Source organism: Leptonychotes weddellii, chromosome 6 (genome assembly GCF_054177405.1).
Source record: "Leptonychotes weddellii isolate Sample4059 chromosome 6, ASM5417740v2, whole genome shotgun sequence".
NCBI lineage: Eukaryota > Metazoa > Chordata > Mammalia > Carnivora > Phocidae > Leptonychotes > Leptonychotes weddellii.
In genome coordinates, this window is record NC_138374.1 from 59197943 (window position 1) to 59222384 (window position 24442).

General features: G+C 39.6%; 1 protein-coding gene across 8 annotated transcripts in view; it reads left to right on the forward strand.

Annotated features, from left to right (window-relative positions):
• Positions 1-12622: 12622 nt before the first annotated feature.
• Positions 12623-24442, forward strand: part of FAM13C (family with sequence similarity 13 member C) — a 141591-nt gene continuing 129771 nt past the window's right edge. For 2 of the 8 annotated variants that reach the window (XM_081824223.1, XM_081824224.1), the window contains exons 1-3: positions 12812-12981; positions 19119-19238; positions 23021-23225. In XM_081824223.1, the coding sequence (XP_081680349.1) occupies positions 12920-12981; positions 19119-19238; positions 23021-23225 (387 nt within the window). In that variant the 5' untranslated portion in view covers positions 12812-12919. The other 6 variants (XM_081824225.1, XM_081824227.1, XM_081824229.1 and 3 more) reach the window with 5 other exon arrangements.

Genomic DNA, 24442 nt, shown 5'->3' on the forward strand with positions numbered 1-24442 from the left:
GATGATATGATACTTTATGTGGAAAACCCCAAAGACTCCACCCCAAAACTGCTAGAACTCATACAGCAATTCAGTAAAGTGGCAGGATATAAAAATCAATGCACAGAAATCAGTGGCATTTCTATACACCAACAACAAGACAGAAGAAAGAGAAATTAAGGAGTCGATCCCATTTACAATTGCACTCAAAACCATAAGATACCTAGGAATAAATCTCAAAGAGGCAAAGGATCTGTACTCAGAAAACTATAAAATACTCATGAAAGAAATTGAGGAAGACACAAAGAAATGGAAAAACGTTCCATGCTCATGGATTGGAAGAACAAATATTGTGAAGATGTCAATGCTACCTAGAGCAATCTACACATTCAATGCAATCCCTATCAAAATACCATCCTAAAATACCTAAAATTTATGTGGAACCAGAAAAGACCCCGAATAGCCAGAGGAATGTTGAAAAAGTAATGCAAAGCTGGCGGCATCACAATTCCGGACTTCAAGCTCTATTACAAAGCTGTCATCATCAAGACAGTATGGGACTGGCACAAAAACAGACACATAGATCAATGGAACAGAATAGAGAGCCCAGAAATGGACCCTCCACTCTATAGTCAACTAATCTTTGACAAAGCAGGAAAGAATGTCCAATGGAAAAAAGACAGTCTCTTCAACAAATGGTGTTGGGAAAATTGGACAGCCACATGCAGAAGTATGAAACTGGACTGCTTGTAGAGAGCGTCATCTCTTAGATGGCTATTGGCCCAATAAGGCAATGATTTCTATTTAGAGCTCTTTGAGATTCTGAATAGTCCTTGACATTTTTTATTCCAAAGTGTGACAGTGAACTCCTAGCATGAGAGTTATTTCCTTGGCTATCTTGATAAAGCTAAGAACAGAACAATTGAAAAAAACATTTTTTTAATTGCATGTATATGAGGGTTTTTGTTATTCAAGATTTTACCTTATTATAGACTGTGTATCTGAGTGGGATACATTTTGGTAATTTTAAACAATAAGCAATAATTTAAAGTACTCTAACAAATAAAAACAATAAAAGTGCATGGGGGCTAGATGACACAGGAACTCAGAAGACATACACCCACAGAACTTACTATGTACACTAACATGAGTTTACTATTCAGCTGATTTACCAATATAACTTTATTATTCCACTGCCTCATCAATTCGATTTCACTATTCCAGGGTACTCTTGCCCAGGAAGCTAAAAGCTGCAAATACATTTATTGTTTGTTTCAGGAACTTCCCATAAGTCCATTTAAATGAACAAATCAAACTGCTTAACTTTTCAACAGATAGCATAAAACCACTGTGAATACCCTGAAACTCTTTGAATCCTTCCCTTCAAATTTTCACCTTGCTGTATCCTTGAATCATAAATTATCACATCATGATCCTTAATCTTAATCATACCCCCCTCCTATTGAATGATATACCTTAAGCCAGACTCTACAATCTCATAAATATCCCAACTTTGCCATTCTTACTTTAAGAAGATATTAGGACTCTGGCAAGGTCTCCCCTATTAGGTAAGAATAAACTCAGCCTTGTCTTACCAATTAACTGTTTTGATGATGTTGGAGGAGACAGCATCTGGCAAAAGAATGGCTGAATACTGATAATTGGTAAAGCTTGGTGATAGGCATACAGAGTTTATTATACTAGTCTTTCTACTTTTGTGTATAAAAAAAAAAGCAAGCTAAAATCCTTGAATTAAAAGGTAGCTGGGCTATAGGCCAAGAAAGGAGCTGCTGAGTGAGTGATGAAAACTCAAGATAATATCGTAAATGGACTGGAAAATGTAGCCCTGGTATCAGCACCCTACAACCCTGTGACACAGTTTCCCTCAATTTGAGGAGTGTGCACATGAAATCCCAACCCAATCCTTGATAATATACAGCACAACAAAATATCCCTGCCCACTCATGAGTGGTACAAGACAGATCCCAGGCTGTAACACTGTTCTTATGAGCATATCATTGATCATTGGTAGTGTTCATTCCAGAACTTGGAGAGTGTGAAGTGAACCTTCTTCCACTGTGCCATTTCTCATGATGGTAGGAAGAAGGTGGATAACAAATAGGTAAGGGGATCATTAGGGTGTGAAATAGCAAAGAAGCCAGGCAGTTGAGAGAATTTCAGAGCCTGACTGGAAATCGGATACCCCCATTGCTTCTTAATATCCACACATAATTTTTCTATCATTTCTTTCCTCACTTCCTTTGATACCTCTCATAATCCTATTTTTCTCCATCTGAGCCTTCTCTGTGTCTTCAGTAGCCTCCAAACACTTCCCTTCCTCCACATCTACTTCTAGACCTTCAGTGATTATAATGGGGGTAGTGTGGGGGGCGACAGAGACATCATCTTAGTCCCTTCAGCTTTCTCCCATAAGAATAACTTCATGAATGGTGGAGTCATAGCCAGGCTAGCCCACAGAAGCCAATTTACCTACCCAGTAGTATTGTAATACCATATATTCAAAGTCTTAACCCTGGGTCAGCTCTTAACCACTTTCATTAAGTCATTTATTGTGTTGATGTGGTCATTGCCTAGGTACAATTTTAACTTCAAAATTTTTGTCCCTAAATATACACATCTTTTCTTTCTCCCTCTTTTTCTTTCTTTCCTTCCTCCCTCCTCCCTTCTTCCCTTTCAGTCTTTTCCTTCCTTCCTTCCTTCTTTCTTTCCTTCCTCATAAAAATGGGTCATGCAATTTTATTTTTACATTTCCCAATAATCAGAATTTTAAAGCTGGAAAGCCACTAAAACCCATCAAATCTATCTGCCTTATAATTTAGGACACTGAAGTCCTGAAAAGTTTAGCTATTTACTGCACAGGGTGAATCTGTAAATGGTAGAACTGAGGCAGCTTTCAGACCCCAGAACTCCTTGTTTATACTTTTTCCTATATTATGCTGCTCTCTAGGCATTTCAGCTTTCAGCATTTTAGTTGTTGATAAAAACTACTTCTGATTGGTGATATATATTTTAAAATTTATTTTTCTTTGTAACTTGTTCTGGATATTCTATTTTTGCTCATTACATTGACCATATCTGATCAGTTTTGTGGCATAATCCATGTCTTATTGGTTCTAGGACTCTATATTTACTACTATTTTCGTTGAAAATCATAATATTACCCATAAATTTTTAATTATTTTTGGGGGACCATTAAGAAGTTAGTTGGTTTCTTTGCAAAGTCAAGGCCCGTGACAACAGGCCCAGCAATGACCTGAGTTGAATCCTGTGCTGAGGGATTGATACCAAATATAGAAACGCAGCAGCCCTGACTGCTCCAGGGCCCAAGGGAATGTGACTCTCTCTGGATGTGCATAAGCCACCTACATATGATGAGCAGGTCATAATGTCCATGGAAGATGGAGCTAAGTCATTGTCTCAAGGAAGTGATGAGAGCAAATTTTATTTTATACTAATATGCACTTAGTATTTAGAAATAGTTGTAGAGTGGACATTATGCTTTTGGAGCTATAAATACATCTGCTGTTTTCAGTACCAGTAAACAGTATTCCTGCCCAACCTCAGCAAAGTCTGACTTTGAGTTATTTTTCCAGTATAATTGGTAGCTGTACATTTTACTAAGTTTCATGAGCCCACATTTGTAAGCCCACTAGAGAAAGAGCTAGGGGGAGGAGAGAGAAAAGCAGAAAGGAGAAGGGCAAGGACAAAGAGAAAAAGGAAGACAAGACTATAAGAATTTTTTGTACTACTACCAAACAAAGTAAAGGTCACAATTACTTCATATTTGGATTTTATCCAGTTTTTATCTAGCTAGTGAATAGTGGCTTCCAGTTTTTATCTAGCTAGTGAATAGTGGCTTCATTAGCAACATGCTTTAAGCTAGGAGTTCTTAATCTTTTTTTTTTTTCTCCTCCAAGTCATACAAGATGGATGATGGCTGGGGTATGGAATTTTCCCATCAGTGTGCCAGGGTTATGAGCAGTTCCTAGTGGAAAAGCTGCAACAAGTCTCCCACTTAATCTCCACTGAAGAATGCAGTTAGGAATGCATGTAAGAGAGTGATGTTGTAGAAAAAAACTTGGATCAGCTCTAATTTATTATTTAGAAATTGAATTATTGACAAATGTCAATATTTATCAAATGACTTCCAAGTTGCCACATACCTCATAGTTAATCACATCACGCAAGGGTGTTGAAACAACACTGTCAAGGACTGTTGCTTGAATTAGCTAAATTATGTAGCCACACTTTTTGTTCCTTGAAGATACCAGAAATCTCACCTCTCTTCTTAATAGCTGTAATATATGTGATATTGAGATATATATATATATCTCCAAGAAGTATAGATTAATGGTTTGTTGAGATGAAAATTATAACTATCTGCTGTTATTGTCTGTGGCATATTAAAGATGGTTACAAATTCTTTGTTCTTTGACACTCCACCATTAGGAGGTTGTCTATTATCCTGCCCTTGAATCCACGCTGACTTGTATCTGTCTCTGACCTATAGAGTACGGCAGAAGTGATATTATCCCATCTAGGCCAAACCTTTAAGTGAACCGGCAGCTTCTGCCATGGTCTTTTGGATGTCAACTGCCATGTAAGAAGATGGACTGCCCACAGACTACTATGCTGTGAGAAGTTCAAGCCACACAGTGAGGCTCTGAAGAATGAGATGTCATGTGGAGAGAGAGGTCAAGGAGCATTGAGTTATTGGCTATGTAAGGGAAGAAGCTGTTTTGGAAGGCAGTCCTCCAGCCCCACCTGCTTCAGCCTGACACCACACAGATCACAGATGAACTGCCCAGGTGAACTCCTCCAAAATTCCTGATTCTCAAAATCAAGAGCAAAATAAAATGATTGCTTTAAGTCATGAAAGTAATAGATAATCAAAACAATGCCTATGGGTTGAGAATTTTAAAGAGATGCCAAATAATGTTGTAAGCAAAGGTATTTATACAAGGTGAAATGTGGGCAGGTTTACATTGGCCAAACCTCAGAGACCATGTATAAAGAAAGGATGCTATTAAGACTTAAAAACAGAAAAGTAGTTAAATGGAACCATGGAGGAGAAAGAAAAACTTAGAAACTTCTCTTTGAAGGTGTAGAAGGAATAATGGAGGGGAAAATACACTTTCTGCTTCATAGAACAAAGAAGGCACTGCCTAATGAGCCCCAGATATCTTGGAAATGTTCTTTCTGCTTATGTGTACGCAAGCGTGAGGTTGTCCTTCCCAACTGGATGACTCATTAAATTGCTGTCTGTGTTTGACCAGAGCTTCAGCTATACCACTTTGCTGGAAGAAGAGGGTACTGAAGAGGATAGAAATGTCACTCTCACCTTGAAGTGATTTGTGCCTTTAAGCTGTTACCTGGTAACCCTGGGGCCCCCACTTCGCTGTCTCTCAATCTAGCAGTACCCCAAAATTTGGTGCAAGACTTTTTTCTCATTTCTTCTTTTTTCTACCTACCTTTCCTAAAGTAAAATAACTTCAGATATTCTGTTTTAATATATTAAATAATTATTTAATACACCTTCCCTGATTTATATAATTTTTTAAAAATTATGCATTGAATAAAAGTATGTTTATTTTATCCTCTAAGTTTTTGGAAGGACTGTATCCACAGAATACTGATTATATTAAACTGGGAGGGATAGCCAACATAATTTTTGCTAAAATGTATATTCTAAAAGACTTGAAAGGCTGGATTCAATAGCATGAAATTTCAGATAAGACAACATAGAATTTCATATAAATATATGCAAAGCTGGAACTTGGTTCAACAGACCAATTGCTCTCCTTCTGGATGGCACTGATGTGGATCTGGAGTAGCAGTTGACTCCAACAATCTGGGTCTCTGGTATGGTGCAACTACCCAGACCACTCACAATGATCTTGGGCCACATGCAAAGAGTATAATGGTAAAAAGAAGGAGATACAAACTCAATTTCACTCTTCATTGAACAAACATCACCTGGAGTAATATGTCCAGCATAGTGGCTGTACTTTCAGAGGACATTATCACAGTTTATCCAGTGCTACACAACCAAGAAGGATGCTCAAGGGATTCTAAGTCATGCCATATGAGAATCTACAGAAGGGGAATATTTGACCAGGGGACCAGAAGATAGAGGCATTCAGCCATAGGTGAAAGTAATAAGAAGGAGGGGAGAACTCAAATGAAAATTTTTTTCAAGAATTAGAGGAGTCCAATAAAGGACTTTGTGAGGTGTGACTTTCTTGCCCCTGAGGATTTCAAGTAAGAGTTGGGAATTGTCCTAGCACAAGTTTAGGTATTAAAAACAGACTAGATAACTTCTGAGACTCCTAAGACTCACATCAATAAGAAGTATGTATTTGGTTATCTGAAAATTAATCCAAGGCAAGGTTTTAATAATGAAATGTGTCCCCCCCCCACATCTATGTTTTAATAGGGTGCTTTAGGTCAATAATTCCACTAGGATGCCCCCAACCTTTCCTGTAGCAAACAATAATCCCAGTGCTCTTTCTGGCTGGACTGGAACCATACCTCAGAAATAAACAAAGTTCTGGGCAACCACTACCATCAACCTTGCATAATGGCATGAAATCTCTTTGTTATCCCTATAAGGCAAAGGATGGAATGTCTAATACAGGAAAGCCTCATTACCTGAAGATAACTTGTCTTGGACAAAGTCCACTTACAATGAATCACTTAAAACAGAAACTAGTGTTTCAAAGTAAATAGAAAAAGTAAGGGGGTAAATAGAGTATTATCTTTAAAAAATGAAGGTAATATTCACTCATTCATTTCATTACACAAATATTTACTGAGTAGCTACTATGGTAGACCACATTTTTGGCCCTGGGTTTAGAGTAGTGACTAAGACTCCCAAGTCCTTGTCCTCAAAGAGTACCCATTCTAGTTGGGGAAGTAACTATAACACAAATAGACAAACAATGTTAGATATCATGTAGTGGTCTGTCTTATCAAGAAAATAAAGCAGAATAAAGTGATGGGAACTGCTAATTTAGGGAATGTGGTCAGGGAAGCTTCCTGGAGGAAGCATATGTGTGTGGGTCTGGGGTGTTCCTCGCATAAGAAATAACAAGTGCTATAGTCCTAGGGAAGGATCAAGTTCATCTGTTGTAATAGCAGCAGGGAGGCCAAAGTGGTTGAAGTTAATTTCAGAGTTGTCTCCAGGGCCAGAGCACATAGGGTAGGTCATGGTAAGCAGGAAAGAAATTATGAAAATATTCTTAAATTATATAGGGATATAATTGCAATAGTCAGCTAATTCCTACAAACAATAAAGAATAAATCATGCCCATTGGAGTAGCTATATATACTTTTTTCTTAAAAACATTAATAGCTCAAAAGGTTAACCTTCACCTCACATTTGATACTCATTGCATAATTATAAAAGGTAACATTTTACAAAATTAAGAACTTCTTAAATTTTTCCAAGGGCCACTCAAACCTTTGATATTAAGGGCATTCCCTTTGGAATTAACATGTCACCGTCTTTGTCAATTTTATATACTTTACTTGTTACTGCCAAAACTTCACTTGTCATTGATTTTGAATGAAATTCAAGCCATTTCCTGCCATCACTTCCACTGACTTCATGAGATCCTGAAATTTCCCTTGGAATCAGTTTACAGTGTATCTGTGTTCTATTGTCAGATGAATCAGAAGGCGATTGTTAGACAACAGTGAACTTGCTATATGCTAACATTAACTAGGGAGAGATGTTTGAATGGAGACTAACATCATAACCAGTTGGCCATCAGTTTATATTTTTGCTATCATGGCTTTGCTTTGTTGGGCATCTTTGACTCTTCAGGAGCTTCGATAATGAGGACTTTCTAGTCATAGCCTCAGATGTTGGGGTTGGTAAGAGAAAGGATTAGGGAACAGTGAGTCAGGAGAGTATTCTTTTTGGAATATTATCTTTTCAGGCAAGAGTCCTCTCTTTCCACAGAGAAGCTCGGTCATTCCCAAGGGTCTTGACAGGAAACTACAAGTCACAGTGTCCAGGCCAGTAAAGCAGGCAACTCTGTTGACTTCCTGCTATTGTAAAGATTCTGGCTCCCTGCCACAGTGTCTAGCAGAAAGTGATTTCTCAGAATTGAATGTTTCTCCAGGGATGTACGAGTACTTTAAATCAAAGTGTTGTAAAGTGAACACAAAGCCATTCTGGATGGAGCTCGTTTCATTTTAAGAGCAGCCCATCTACATTTAGTAAAGTTTTCATTTTTACTATCCTTTTAAAAAACCTATTAAACACTGTGGCATTATGGAAAATAGAAAGGAAATACCATTTTTAAACCTACTACCCAAGCACAGCAGTTTGTTTATCTTGTTCCAACATTTAAGTTTATATATTCTTAGTTATTATAATAATAATGAAAATGATGATAAGAGCATCTACTAGACTTTTTTGTTGTTTTCAGTCATATCATTTAATCTTCATTAGAACCCATAAGATAGGTCAATTATTGTCTTCATTGTAAGATGAGGAAACTGAGGCATGGAGTTCCAACTACTACTAAGTGGTGGGTCTTAAACCCTGGCAAGTCTAGAAATTTCTTTCTTGACCACTACATTATTGCTTTATATTTTGCATGTAGTTAAGCCAGTACACTAGAATTAAATTTTTTCAATTATAATAAAGAGACTATTGTTATTAAATCTGAAATTCAAATATTGGTTTTAAGAGCACTGACAGAAAAAGTAAAACATTGAAACTTCTAACTTGTAAATGAATTAGCCATGTTCAAACCCAGCTTCTTCATTTCCCCTTGTTCCACTTAAAAAATAAGGTTGTACATATAATATATACATTGTATGTTATATACATGTACACATACATACATACACACTTATTGTGAAACAATTTTGATGACAGGGCGGTGTCCATCTTGTTCATAGCTATGGATAGTGACAAGCATGTAGTATCATTTGTTCATTCATTTATTTGTTCAATGAATAATTATACCAGTTAATCTGTTTTGCAGTCTTTCCCTGATGTACTCAGGAACTCTTTTCTCAAAATTCCTAGTTCAACATGATGTTAATGGATAATATATTTAACAAAAACCATTGGGTCTTCAATGAGTTTGAGAAATATTGGCTAAAAAAGATGAAATAGCTTTTTTGCAAACTGGTGCAGCTACTCAGAGAAACAGTATGGAGTTTCCTCAAAAAGTTAAAAATAGAACTACCCTATGATCCAGTAATTGCACTACTAGGTATTTATCCAAAGAATACAAAAAAAGTATTAATTCAAAGGGATACATGCACTCTTATGTTCATAGCAGCATTATCTACAATAGCTAAATTTGGAAAGAGCCCAAGTGTCCATCCACAGATGAATGGATAAAGAAGATGTGGTATACATATGCAATGGGATATTACTCAGCCATAACAAAGAGTGAAATCTTGCCATTTGCAAAGATGTGGATGGAGCTAGGGAGTGTTATGCTAAAGGAAATAAGTCAGAGAAAGATGGACACCATACAATTTCGCTCATATGTGGAATTTAAGAAACAAAACAAACGAGCGAAGGGGAAGAAAGAGAGAGAGAGAAACCAAGAATCAGACTCTCAACTATAGAGGACAATCTGATGGTTACAAGAGGGGAGAGGGTGGGGGGATGGGTGAAATAGGTGATGGGGATTAGGAATGCACTTGTCCATGATGAGCACCAGGTATTATATGGACGGGTTGAATCATTATATTGTACACCTGAAACTAATATAATTCACTGTATGTGAATTAACTGGAATTTAAATAAAAACTTTTAAAAAAGGCTAGAAAGTTATGAGAAAAAAAGAGAAATACTTTTTTTGCTGCCTAATGTGCATTGTGAATTTATAATATATAGTTGACCTTTGAACAATGTGAGGGTCAAGAGCACTGACCTCCGCACAGTTGAAAATCCACGAATAACTTTTGACTCCCCAAATCTTTACTAATAGCCTACTGTTGACTGGAAACCTTCCTGATAACATAGTCAATTAATATGTATTTTGCTTGTTATATGTATTATATGCATTTTTACAACAAAGTAAGCTAGAAAAAAGGAATATGCTATTAAGAAAACCATAAGGAAGAGAAAATACTTTTTACAGTACTATATTTATTTAAAAAATCCATACATAAGTGGACCCACACTTCAACAACTTAATTTTGACCATGTAACTCTCTTTTTTCTTTTCTTGGACCATCTGGGAAACTGGAATTTCACTGAGGACACCTTGGGAAACACTGGTCTAGAACTTAACTTCTTCCAGAATGCCAATATTAGTTTTTCTGCTTCTCTTTTTTAACTCACTCTAAACTGCTGTTTGGTCACATGGGGTCTCCAGAATAACCAGATGGTGAGTGATTATTCATCAGTATTGCTCTATTCCAAGTTGGATACTACAAAATATTAAAACAAAACAAAGCCCCAGACACTGTAAAAATTACTTCTACATCTGATTTAAGATGAAAACTAATATGTTAGAAGAATTGACTGGGAAGTAAAAATTAAAGTGGCTGATTTTCTTATATACTCCACATAAGAGGGGTTTTTTTTCTGGGACATTTTTGTTTTTTAACCAAAATCAGTTAATCAACAAATTGTTTTTGTTGCATAAGAGTACCACCTAAAATCTAATTTGGGTCCATGCTATTCATGAGCTGCTGAGAGTTCTTATTTCTTTTCTGTGGACATTATTGAATACCTGCACTTATTTTTACAGAGTTGTTATGTTATTTGCAAAGGACCCACATTATTTCATACTGTCCAAGTCCTGTTTCAAAGTTGAAAGCATAACATTTTCTCATTTCAAAGGGATCACTGGGAACACTTAAATGAGAAAAGTCTGATCTTTCTCTGCATTAGAACATGAGGAATTAATACCTTAGACAATGAGTAAAAGGGGTTTCTGAACACTGGCAACCTTCAAATCTTTACAGCAGAGCTGAGAGTACTGAATATAGACTTAACTTTATTGGTCTCAGTAAAATAGAAAGAATAGACCTCAGTTTGTGACAGCTAAATAATAAATACATTTATATAATGAAGAGGCTATGTCTGACACTCCTGAACCTAGCTCATATGAGGCAGTAGGTGGTTTAGGAACATATATGTACTGTATGGGATGAATATTTCTAAATTTATTATAGTCCATAGAGTTCAGGTCTAAGACCATATTAGGCTTTTATTCCACTACTTTTTCAAATATTTGGAGGGAGGAAAATAAAATTGCAAAGGACCTTAATGAAACCTGTTTTTCTTTGAAAACTGAATTTTGATTTTTCAAAGTATAACCTTAAAAGTTAAAAACATGACTCATATAAATATAGACACACATCAGAAATCTATTAATTTATTGAAGAGGGAAACTATAAGATAGTGATGCTTTTGGAACCAAGAGCATCTGAATATTACCAGGCATTTAGAAAAATGTTTCTATAGGATTGTTAGGTTAGATACAAAATTGGTTATTTTGCCAATTATATATTGGTTAAATTGCACAATGCAATAATACCATAAACATTTAGGTTATATTTTCCTCTGGACAGATTGGACAGAATGTACAATTTAACAGCTAACTCCAGTGTCTGCGGTCTAACCAATAGTGAATAGCAAAGTCAAGTGCATTTTCCTAGAGAATTAAGCAGTCCTTGGGTGGATCTGTAAAACAATGCCTCAGTGTGACACTGAAAGGTCATGCGTTTCCCCCTTATTACCAAGGTTTGGGTAATTTTTCTAATTATCTAAAAGTAAAATTTTGAGGGTTTTTGTTGTTGTTGTTAACCCATTGCCTTATATAGTTTGGACTAAAACACACCATCTTGGCTGCTTCTGGGAGCGGAGAGATTAAAAAGGGGCCTGGGGAATCTACTTAATTCAAGAATCAAAATCAGCATCTTTCACAGATGACTGTTCATTTCATATCAAGGTCAAGCTGGCAGGAGAAAGGAACAATGGAAAGAGGGCAGGACAAATATCCCCAGGGGAATGAAGCAAGTGGGGGCCTGACAGCCTTCCCTTCCCCCAACAGGGCTGCCTTTATTTAAAGAGGATGGCATTTGTAGATTCCATCTCTCACCCTTTGTAAAGGTGTTTGGGAGTGCAGCTTAGGCGGGCTACTCTGGGCATAGCAAACCCCACGGCTTACACAGTCCCCCAGTCGCCAATACTGCCAGGAATAAATCCTCCACTCGCCCTGCGTGGGCTCATTCACAGCCCTGTAGTCCGAGGTTGGGCGCTTCCTCTCCGAGACTGAAATGACAGTGCAAACAGAGCGGGTGTGATGCAGTGAGCCCTCCTTCAAATGTTCTTCTTTTTTTAAAAAGCAAGACACACACACACACACACACACACACACACACAGCAGTAACAGCAGTTCTGTCCTCCTCCCGGTTCTGGTTTCCTCCCGACGGATGAATTTCTGCCAGCCTCCATCCCTAGAGGGTGTAGCTCGGTAAAATTGGCAGGAGACGTCTGGAAGAAAGCAAGTCCCCCAGAGATTTCAGCACCTAGGCAGAAACGGTTGGGCTTTCCCATTGCCAGCCCCGGGGGTGGCTGGCACCGAGAAGCCTGGATTAAACGCCGCGCGGGGCTGGCGAGGTTGGGGTCGCGGCAACTCCCCAGGACCTCCTTGCGGGGATCCGGGGGGCCCGGGACCCGGGGACCGCCCTGCCGCCGCGCCCCGCCCAGCTCTGTCCCCGCAGCCTCGCGGGCTGCCGGGCTTTGTGGTTCGCCCGTGCGCCTGGGCCCCAGCTGGGGGTGTCGTTACGAGCATGTGCAGACAGCAGCCCAAGGTAGAGCGAGAGTGCCGGGCGAGCCCTGAGACTTGCCTTGCAATGCCATGTTTGTGTGTATGCTCTAACTCCCGGAGAGCAATCAGGGAGACGGCTCCCCGGCCGGACTTGGCTGATGTTTTCTTGTTTCTGTTTCAGCCTTCAGGATAATTCCTTCAGCAGCACCGCTGTAACAGAGTAAGTGATTCTTGCCATTAAAATAACACTTGCATGCCTTTCTCTGGAAGCAACTATCGCTAAGATATCCTCCACCGTCCCCAGCCGCTCTTCATGTTAGATGCATTGTCTCCTGTAATCTGGGAGCTGTGAAGACCGGGAGAGGTGCTGACTGATGGGGCCCAGAAATCTTTACGGATTGAAATAGCCTTTTAGCAGCTACGGGAGAGGTATTATAACAAGCTAATTGCTTGCTGGAGCTCAGTGCTCTAAGATTTGTGTTCTTGGAGCTCAGCTTTTTTTCTTTTTTTAAATTTATTTGACACGTCAGAAAGGAAGCTTTGTTGTATTTTGCCAACATTGGTGTCAGTTTTCATGGAGCATGCTGTATACATTTACAACAAATAGGAGATAGATGTGAAATGACTTGAGTTGAATTCCAGCATGTGATAAACAGGCTAAACTTATTCTCACCCTCTCTTGTCTACAGATTTTTAAGGCACAGTGAACTTTTTTTGGGTGCCCTTTGTCATTTTTGTCTTCTGACCTCAAAGATCTGGCTATAGGAGACATGAATCATCTTGTCCTCTGGTTAAAGCTGCTGATTGAGTCAACTAATATCATTTGAACATGGAATGAAGGAGTATAATATTTTACTCAAGGGCAGCAGTCATAGTATTTTTTATTAGTTATAGTTCACGGTTTTAATTCTTGTCATCCCTTCCTGAATATGTTTTCCTAATACTATACTATACATATATGTTAAAAATTAATAGGTAGTATATTTTACTAATATTATATGTAATTTATATAAAATGTACATATGTACATATATATGAAATACCTATACTTCATTTAGCAGCCTTTCTCTAGACTAACTTGTGATGTTTACTTCTGGGACCTTTTGATGGAAGTCATTCAACAGCTTTTCAGGGAAACAGGATGTATAAGGTTGTATACTCAACTATGTTTAAAAAATGCTGCAAGTTTGACACAGAAAGCCCAGTAACTTGGGAACTATTTGCTAAAGTTTCCTAAAAGGCAAGTAAATGTGGGAATAGATAGGTGAGTGTCAGGTCTTACCACTGTCACAATGACTTGGTGATGGAGGGGTGAGATTCTACAGGGCTTCCCAGGCCCTCTTGTTTCCCATATCCTTTTGTTTCTGTGTTTGCATAAGCTGCGCTCTTAGTGTGAAGCTTTGGGCTCACTTAAGTGGAGTTACTTGAAAAACAACAACTCGGGGTGACTTTAGAAGATGTCATATACAATATACGCCATATAAAATACTCATTGGGGCCCCCATCTGTTAATGAGATTGCTGCAACTTTGGTTTTCTAAAAGCCTGAGAGAGGGGGAGGGATGTGTGCCAAAATATGCAGGCCAAAGATAGGCCTGGACTTCCTCATTCAGGTGCACAGGAGCTGCTCTCCTCCCTGGCTGAGCTTATAAACACCCAGCGCTTTCTGTGCCTGCTTCTTAGGAGCCCTGTGTGGCTGAGTCCCCAGAGTCAGCCTCGGGCATAGCAGCTTCAAAATGGAGATACTCAGTTCCAGATGTCACATGGACAATTTTTTTGAAAAGGTTTTACACTTAATTGTGGGGAAAGTCTGGTACCTTATCTTTGGACACTCCTCAAGGAGTTCTGATTGCATAAGATCCTGTTGTTTTCAGAGAAGTGATGGTGATTTATTTTAAAAGGCACTAAGTGACAACTGGAATGCCATCTGGCTAATCTAAAAATCTAAGGAGCATATTTAAAACATACCAAAAGCTTCGCAGGTGTAACACAACACAGAGTAGGGTCATTTGAAACTTGTCATTGTGTAATATAACACTTTCTCCTCCCCTCTGTTATATGAAACATTTTCCTTGGTTCTTTGGGCATTACCCCAAAGCCATAGGACCAGGATCACCGTCCTGAGATACAGATGTAGCAGGTGCTCAGCAAATATTTGGGTGTGGTCTTAACATACACAGAGGAGGCACTTGCCTGAAAACTTCCTCTCCCTCCTGTCCCCATCCCCTCCTTCTTCCTCCTAGCCACACTCACTTATTTTCCTTAGTGTCTGAAATTGTACCTAGAGATGATTTCTTTTGGATTTAGGCCTCTGGTGGTGACTCTTATTAAAACGGAAATTAAAAAGTCTGCCCCTGGGAGGCCGATTCAAGTTGGCATTAATACTTTGATATAAATTATGTTATCAGGTAGTCTAGCCTGGTAGGGTTCAGCCTGGCCAGGTGGGGGTCCTATCAGAGTCAAAGGGAAGGGGAATTGGGAAGGACTCAATGATAGATTTTATTCTCTCCTCGGTTCTTCCCAGGCCTGGCATTGTCTGTGCAGCTCTGGACCAATTCAGTTTCTTTTTCTACCGAAATTCTTCCAAGATCAGAGTGGCCTTGGCCTTCCGTTCTGTATCTGCAGGGACATTTCATCTGTTTTTCCATGGTCATCTCCTATGTTGCCCTGGCTACACCACTGTGTGAAATGAAGCCTGGCCAGCAGTGAATTTTGCAATGAATTAGTTATCATCTGAAGCAGTGGTTCTCAAAACCAACTGATCATCAGTATGAACTGGGGAAGGGGGTTGGGGCTTGTGAAAGATCCAGTTTCTCAGGCTTTATCCCAAAGTAGGAACCTAGAATGGGTGATTGTGTTGGAGTCAGCTCAGTGCTGGTCTGGGTTTTGTAAACCTTTAGGTCAGTGTTAAATTTTTTAGAAGCATACTAGTTATGTTTGTGTGTGTTTGTGAGGCTATCTGGTTTAAGAATTCACATTCCTGGGCCTCACCCCCAGGGAGCTAGCTGATCTAGTGAGGCTGAGGTACCTGTGGGGCTCACGCCCGCTCCCAGGTCATGCTGATGCAAGTGGTTCCGGAGACACACTTGGAGAAATCCCATAGGATTGCAGGCTGCAGCTCTGCAGCTTTGCTTTCAGGGAACACAGTCCTTCTGGGTGAATAGAAGTCCCCTTCCTGGCACAGCTACGTTTTACTAATAACCAATCCGAGGCCTCTCTTCTTATTTACCCCAAGTCAAAAAAGCGAACTTCTCATGGGCACTTCTTTCACCACCATTATTCTAAGAAACAAGTCTTTCATTCTCCTTCTTTTGTGAGCCTCTGGAATAGAAACTGAAGAGATTGGTTAGTAGGCTCAGTATAGGGGAGCGGAAATACCACGGTGGCCATTGCTGTCCGCCTGGGATGCAGGGCAGTTCCTTCACCTCTTGTGTGAAGGTGGCCCCTACTTCATTGCATTGTCGGGTTCACTGAGATGCTGTGAAAGAGATGGTGAGCTGGGAAGTACCATAGAAGTTTTTCTTGTTTGTGGTTGACAGAGGGAACAAAACTCCCAATCGGGAAAAAGGTAACAACCCTGAGCATTTCACCAAGGAGTGATTGCAAGGACAAATTATCCATACATCGTCTGGATAACCACAAATCAAGAACTCTGGGACTTAGAACTAGTTGATGAGAACATCAAAGGAAGTCATTTAATAGAGATGCTTCTCACATTTTTTTTTACCATGCACAATAGTCAGAAAAACATTTTATATAACAATCCAACACACCCATATATACATGATTTATTTAAATATGTTCTGTGAAATAACACTTAACCCTTACTATACTGATATTTTCTATTCTATTTCTCTAACAACAATAACAAAATGATGGTAGCTGCTATCTAATTTCAAGACCTACTAATAGGTCACAATTTACATTTGGAAAGACAATGCACTAGAAGATGCCCAGTTTTGAATATTTAAGGAGATGATTGGTCTTTAAATTCCTGTACTGGGGCTATAATACAAGAAGAGGATGCCATGGGCATCCCACCAGTTGGGCACTTGGTCTGAGCTGATTTTCTTGCCAGAGTGGGGATATCTGGCTATGGGTCGCCACTGAGGAATCCAATTTTACAGTTGGGCCCACACTGCACAGGGGGCTCCTGTGCAAGGAATCAGGAGAAGAGTCACAAAGGAGATGTTACTTCAGTAAAACTTAATGGTCTTCATCAGAGCAAATGTACAACCCAACTGAACTAAAAGAGCTTGTATATGTGTTCATGTAAGCCTCTAGACAGATCTATTTCATCGCTGTATCTGTGTCCTAGGAACTGTGTTTCCTTGAGCAGGAACTGAAGTCATTTAATAGGCCTTAAAATTGGATCAATTAATTAGGGTCTGGCCTCGTACTTAAGAAGCATGGGCAACTTTGTATGTTCTGGTGCCGAGTTTCCATTTTTACCTAATTGTACTTTGAAAAGAAAGGTTAATAAATCAAGTGAGGGGGAGAAAAATAAGTTCTTGCCAAATTCCCAAACAATAGGTATTGTTGAGCTCTAGGGTTGAACCTCTGATTGAACCCTAGTTCTCTGGAAGCAAAAATTCTAGATTTCTGTTCTTCACTGATTTTTCTACTTAGCGAGGTTCCCAATAAAATATTGGGAAACATTTTCATTCACATTACAAAGCCTGTATGATCTATTAAAGTGAACGCCTCCAATGGAGGAGGACAAGGCAATTCTTATGAATTCAATTGTTATTTTCATGAGATGGACAGAATGGTGTACTGACAGTCAAAAACATGAGAAAGCAAGAAAATTTAATTATTTTGTTAAAAAGAGTACTGTGTTAGGTTGACTGATTTTTTTTTTTTAACTGCCAGCAGGAATAAGATATTTCAGCAGGCAGAGAGAATTAGGATCTAGATGGCCTTTGTTTAATTCATTAAAGTACATAATTTAAAAGGCATAGTAAGGGAAGAGGACTGGAGCTTTCATCAGTTTCTTCTGTGGATAAGTTATGTAACGTTGCAAGTAACGGATATTTAAAAATTGTAAATGATTTCATATAGTATGACTATTCTTATTATATTATGGTTATATTTATATATGTAGGTAGTTACTTCCTTTTGTCCACTCATTACATTGTGACTCTATCTGAGCAGGGTCCAGGTCTTTTTCAACTTTGTGTCCTTTAGAAGGAATGCTACTAGAAGTATGGGTCCCCAAATTGTTTGTAACTCATCTGAGACAAGGGAAGTACAGAAATAGGGAGTAAGCATTGAAAAACTTCTATGGGAATTTGGCATTCCTGTGACATTTTTTACCAAACTACCATAGTAGATTGGAAATAGAAAACAAACTGGTCATTCCTGAGTCCCAAAGAGTTTGAAATGCGCAGCCTTAATACCTAGTGAGTACCTGAAAGGCAGTGAATGTTCAGGAAATGCTTATTAAAATATTTCCAGTCTTGCTGAGAGGCCCGAGTTAATGATTCCATTCAATTATTTATTGAATGCCTTCTTTGGGGTAGCACTGTGGGCACTGTGCAGTGTATCTAGAAAAAAATCATTTCTTTTCATGGAATTAACAGCTAATTAAAGAGATGTCAGAAGTACAAAGGAATTACATAGCAGTGTGAGGCAAGATATATAGTTGGTTACCAAAACCTCAGAATAAAGAGTAAACATTTATGTATTAAGGTTTAAAGTAGGTATGTGGCCTATGGGTGAACTTGGCTGGGAAGGTTCATGGAGCTTATGAGACTTCACTCGGGCAGTGAAGGATGAGTAGGAGTTGAAGGTGAAAAAAGCATTCCAGGCTGGAGTGGGGTGGGAATGGCTGAGAAAAGGAACAAAGGCTCCCTCCCACACTTGAGGGAGAGAATGGTCCTACTATACATTCCCCCAGGCAGTGTGGAACTCTGGAGATGTTTCAATATAGAAGAGCCACAAATTTTTCACTGGGTTATTCCAGAAGTTTTGTGATGAAGAAGGGGATTGAGAAAGTCTGGAGGTCGATGGAGGAAGCCAATTGGGAGCTGGTGTGGTTTGGGACTGCCTGAGGCAGAGGACATTTCAAGAGGCAAAAGGGGGAGTCTCTTTTGAGCCAAGGATAACCCACCAATGGTGTTAGATGTCCCCTCAAATGCTTTGAACAGCTGGGTCCTTGCCAAGATCTTGTTAGTTTAGGTGATGCAGAGCAGTGCATGAAAAAAGAGTATTACGTCTGGTTCTGAGCTTTGAAGATCACATGATATGACAACACTGGTATCATTACCCGGTAGACATGCTGGGAATTGGGGCTAGTTTGAAAGAGAGTGGTGAGGGTTGTTCCATTTTTTAGTTTACAGTGCTAATCTAATTCTAGACTCTTGCTGCTTCTGCTGCTGCAGACAGTTGGAACTGATGTGGATTTGTTCTTTCTCTCCAGGTGTGACGAAGACACAGTCTCCCTACATGAAGACCAGACTGATTGCTCCAGTATCAGGTATGACCAACTATTGCTTGGTTCTTAATTATGAAGGACAGAAACCATGTAGGTCTGGGGTCTTTAGTCTTTTCTTTGAATTATAATTGCCGGTTCTTGTGTCTAAGTTCTTGTAATAAAATATCAGTTCTTAAGGAAGTTTTGTCATGTCCATTTTGGGATATTCCCCTTAGTACCCAGGACAGTGCCTTTTATATGGGGATTGCGCAGTAAATGTCTACTGAATTCAATATTGATTATCCCATCTCAATGTTCCCATCATAGACCCTATGGAAGAGGTTATAGATTTATTTACCAAGCTTGTCGTTGAGTGTTTGGAGTATGGTCTTGGTCATCAAGGAGTTCATGATATGGCAAAACCTTCATAGTTAACCACTTCTTCCACATTTGCTTTGTTCAGAGCATTTTCGCATACATTTTATTATTTAATCTAAGCAACTGAAAGGAAGCTCCCTCCTCATCCTGGAGGTGGGGAAACTGAGGCTCAGAAGGATTATAGCTCATCCAAACTAACATAGCTACTATGGGACTGAATTTGGGCTCAGGTCTCTCTGACTCTCAAGTTCATTTGTTGGATAACAAACAATTGTTGAAGGCCTATTTTGTGTGCCAGAAACCAGTCAATGTAGATGATGATGCTACAGTGCATTAAGGGATATTTTACGAGAGGTAGACAGAGGATTCATTTAGAAGGACCAAATAGCCCAGAGAGGTTTCTGGGATGGATTCCTGAAGAAAATTACAGTAGCACATGACTTTGTGTGTATGTTTGTGTGTGTGTGGTGGGGGGATATGAGGCTAAGAAAAAGATGATGCTACCGAGCAGAGGGAGCAACTTACTGGAAAGCCAACAGAGGGTAGAGAAAATAGAGTTGTAGGAATAGCAGACAGTTCAGGATGGTGGGAAGCTTGAGAGCCTTTGGGAGTGAGGAGGCCAAGAGTGGTAAGAACTAAAGCTCCGGAGATAAACAAAGACCTGATTTCAAAGGGTTTGTGTACCTCACTAAGGAGTTTGGAATTTATCCTGGAGGTATTGGGGAGACTAAAAAGAACCCTCAGTCTTTTCTTTGCAAATAACCACTTGGCTAAAGCCCCATGAAAGTAACAATACCTCTCATTTATTGAGCTGTGGCCTTGAGCCAGCTTTCTATGGTAGGCATTTCACAGGGACTGTATTATCTCTGCAAGGTAGAGAGATATCCATCTTATGGATGAGGGTCAGAGAGGTGATGTGCTGCGGCCCAGGCTACACAACTAATATGCAGGAGGATCTTTTAGACTCATTCTCAGTTATGATTGATTCCACTAAGTAGTGGCATAAATTACATAACTCGTACTTTCCTGCTTTGGAGATTCTGAGAAACCAGTAACAGGTTAGAAATATATTTCTAAAGATTACTATTTGTATTTAGGTATTTGTGTAATGAGAGAGAGATGTTTTTTGCTCCCTCACACCCACCTTCCTTGCTTTTCAAGTCAAGGAGGTAATTGAGATGACTTTTATAAAACTTTGGCACCTTGAAAATATATAAAAATGAAGTCCAGGTATTGTTTTAGGAATGTGTCTATCAGAAGAGTCATTTTAGTTTTGAAACATGACTTTTTCTTTCTTATCTTAGTGTTCTAGAATCCTCCTTGAATGAGGAACGTTTAGGTTTCCTATAAAGACAGCTGTTCTCCCTTTTGTTTCTCACCTAGGAGCATAAAGAACGTGGATGAACATTGTTTCCAGTGAGAGAAATGCATTTCACATGAACCAGTACAGTTCCAACTTATGGTTTGATATTGGTTTCCAAATCCATTAGTGGCTTAGAATTTTTAAAATTGTAATTGATCTTGGGGCCTGGGTGGCTCTGTCGGTTGAGTATCCAACTCTTGGTTTCAGCTCAGGTCATGATCTCAGGGTCGTGATCTCAGGGTGGTTAGATAGAGGCCCTCGTCAGGCTTCACGCTCAGCACCGAGTCGGCTTGAGATTCTTTCCCCCTCCTTTTCTCCCTCCCCCTCTCTCCTTCCCCTGCCTTCTCTCTCTCTCTCTCTCTCTAAAAATAAATAAATAAATAAAATCATAAAATACAATTGATTTTAAGGGAAAATATTAACCAGTGTCACTGGCACAGACTTTCGGTTTCAATTTTTTCAGTTATTAATATTGAAGAATTATTTCACTCATTGGGTTCTCCTTTACCAGACATTATGAAGTTTGTCCTGAGGCTTAAAATTAACTATTTCACATAGTTTTATTTCCACACCTTGCCCAACTGCACCCTGGCCATTCTCCAGAATTCCTATCCTGATGTTTGCTTTGATATTTTCCCAGAGGCTAACTGGAGTTCATCCTCCTGATATCAGTTTAGTGACTTTAATCTGTTTTATTTGTGAAAAGGCATCTTGAACAGTGGGCATAGAAATCCTTTCTTTGCTGGCCTTGTCTCTTGGCTTTTTGTGTCCTTGAGCTACAAGAAATTGCTTTCTATCTGACCTTGCCAAAGTCTTTTATGAATGCTCGGATTCGGGAGCAGGAGGGAAAAACACCACCGAGGGGAAGTGGTCTCCCCCTAGAGAATTACATGATCTAGTACCAAATGATTGCCAGTGGATTAAGGATGACAATTTTAATTGTATAAAGAGAACACCCCATTTGGTTATATCCCTGAATTCTTAGCAAAATAAGAAAATAAATGCATCTAGATTTAAAAGGGACCAATGGCTTCAAGTAAAAGTGTTATGTCACTACTTCTGAGGAAATTGAAACAGTAGAGTTATATTGTATGAATTTGCTTGGTTAGTGAAAATTAAAAGTGCCATTCCAGCACTAAATGTGTGAAGGTGACACCAGCCGATTTAGTCACCTCCAGCAATTCCACACTGATGGGACCTGGACAAGGATCTTTGAGTGTGCACTGAAGGTGTTGTTCAGATGGTTTGGTTGGGTAAAACGCCCTTGTTTTATATTTTACCCGAGTAGCATGTTTCCTATCAAAATAGGCCCTGTTAAACTTCTAGAGGCCTTTGAAAATTGTAGGGAGATGATTCTAAACATGCCAGTGAGGAGGAAGTATCATGCCTTGAATCAAGTACATATATGCAGGGGAGACTGAAGACCTACCTACCACTCCAGGTCTCTGGGTGAATGAGCCCTTCTCAGGCACTTCATTTAATCTTTGAGTTTTAGAGTTTTTTCTCTTTTCTTTTCTTTTTTCTTCCTTCCTTCCTTCCTTCCTTCCTTCCTTCCTTCCTTCCTTCCTCCCTCCCTCCTTCCCTCCCTTCCTTCTCTTTTTTTGTCTTTTTTAGAGAGAGGGGTGGGGGTAAGAGAGAATCCTAAGCAGGCTCCACACCCTGCTCGCAGCTGTCCTGGAACTTGATCTCCTGACCCTGAGATCATGACCTGACCCACCCAGGTGCCCCTGAGTTCTAGAGTCTTAATCTATAAAACCAGGCTGACAATCTCTAATCTGATTCTCACATTTTTGTCAGAGAAAAAAAATACATACATGAAAGCATCTTGAAGTGAAAAATTTAAAAAAAATATGATAGTATGCACAAAGTTACAACTACAAAAAAGAAGTATGTATCCACTAGTAAAGATTAGAAGGGAACGTGGAATGATCTAAACAGTGAAATTCACATTTCTTAGGTTCTTGTTCCTGTGAAACTAAGTCCACCCCAAACATTTTGCTAGTTACTATATAAATAGAGCAGCAATGAGTGTGCCAGCCCCGCTTTCCCGCAGCAGCTTATTACTTTTTTGGGTGCTTTCTAAATTGGGTCTTTCCTGTTTTAGAGATGAAGACAATAAAGAAAACTACCCCGACGCCGGGGCTCTCCTAGAGGAGCCCGCGCCGCCGCCGTGGCGCGCGCCGCCGCAGCATGTAGAGCAGACGGTGCTGGTGGACGGCGTGCTGCGACCCAGCATGGGCAACTTCAAGTCCCGGAAGCCCAAGACCCTGCTCAAGGCGGAGAGCGGGAGGAGCCACGGAGAAAGTCAGGTAGCGGGCTCTACCACCTCCGGCCTTTGCCGAATGGGCGCTTCTCCCGCCAGGGCACCGCTCTGGCGGGCAGTGTGAGCGCGTTATTCTGCAGAAGGTGGTTAGTGAGCTTGACGGGTCAGTGCGCCTACCGCGGGCCTGGGACGCACGGAGGGCACTCCCAGCGCAGTGTGCTCAGCAGGCTGGTAATTTAGCGCCCTTTGCAACGGACCCCTTAAAGCCTGGGCTTTGATAATGGTTCAGAGGAGCTGCTGCATTCTTGCAGGGGAGAGTGGAGGAGGAGCTCCAGCCATCTTCACTTACCCAGGTCATGTAGCTCTTGCCCCAAACTTGATTTCTTCTTAGCAAATCAAAAATCCCTAGTTTACCCGGATCCACTCACCTTAGCCTGCCCTTTAGAAGACTTGGGTAAATATTCAAGTGCGCATGTGCCTCTGTGTGTGTGTATGTGTGTGTGTGTGTGTGTGTGTGTGTGTGTGTGTGTGGTGTGTGGTATCAGGTTCTTTGAGGTCAATTAAGTATTTAAATGAATGAATGAAGCAATTTTTTTTCAACTTGATTTGGGTAGTACACTCATATTTTCTAATTTTTTAAAAAACTTTCTCTAGTTGTAAAGGGATGTAGGAAAGAATGTGATGTTTTTAAATCTTAGAAATCTCCTTAAATAATTTATGACGCTTTTTAAAAAAAAGATTAAATGAATATAATCCCCTTTTATTTTACTAGGAGGTTAATGAGATTATACTTGTAATGCACCTAATACAGTTTTGGGGACATGGGTGCTTCATTAATGTAAACTGCTTTTTTGTTAACATTTAAACCTTAAAAATAATGTGGGAGGTTCTACGTGTAACAGATTAATTTTATAACTTTAAGTCCAGTCCTATATAGCAAGTGGGCACCAGGTAATCTTCCTGTTAGAACAACTTTGGCTGAACACTTTATTTGACCTTGTCATTTTCTTATTTGTCTTGTGATTTTTGTCTCATTTCTTCCTTGGCATTAGGACCTCTTATTTAGTCAGTTAATTTTGCAATAAATTGAAAGTGTCCTCTGCATTCATAAAGCTGTGTTGTAATTATTTTAAACTGAGTTGAGTTTCAGACAGAAGTGAATGGAAAATACTATTTGAGTTATGATAAACTTGAGACCCTGCCTATTACTGAATGCACTCAGCACTTAATCTGATTAGGAGTATGGTGTTGGGGAGGATACAG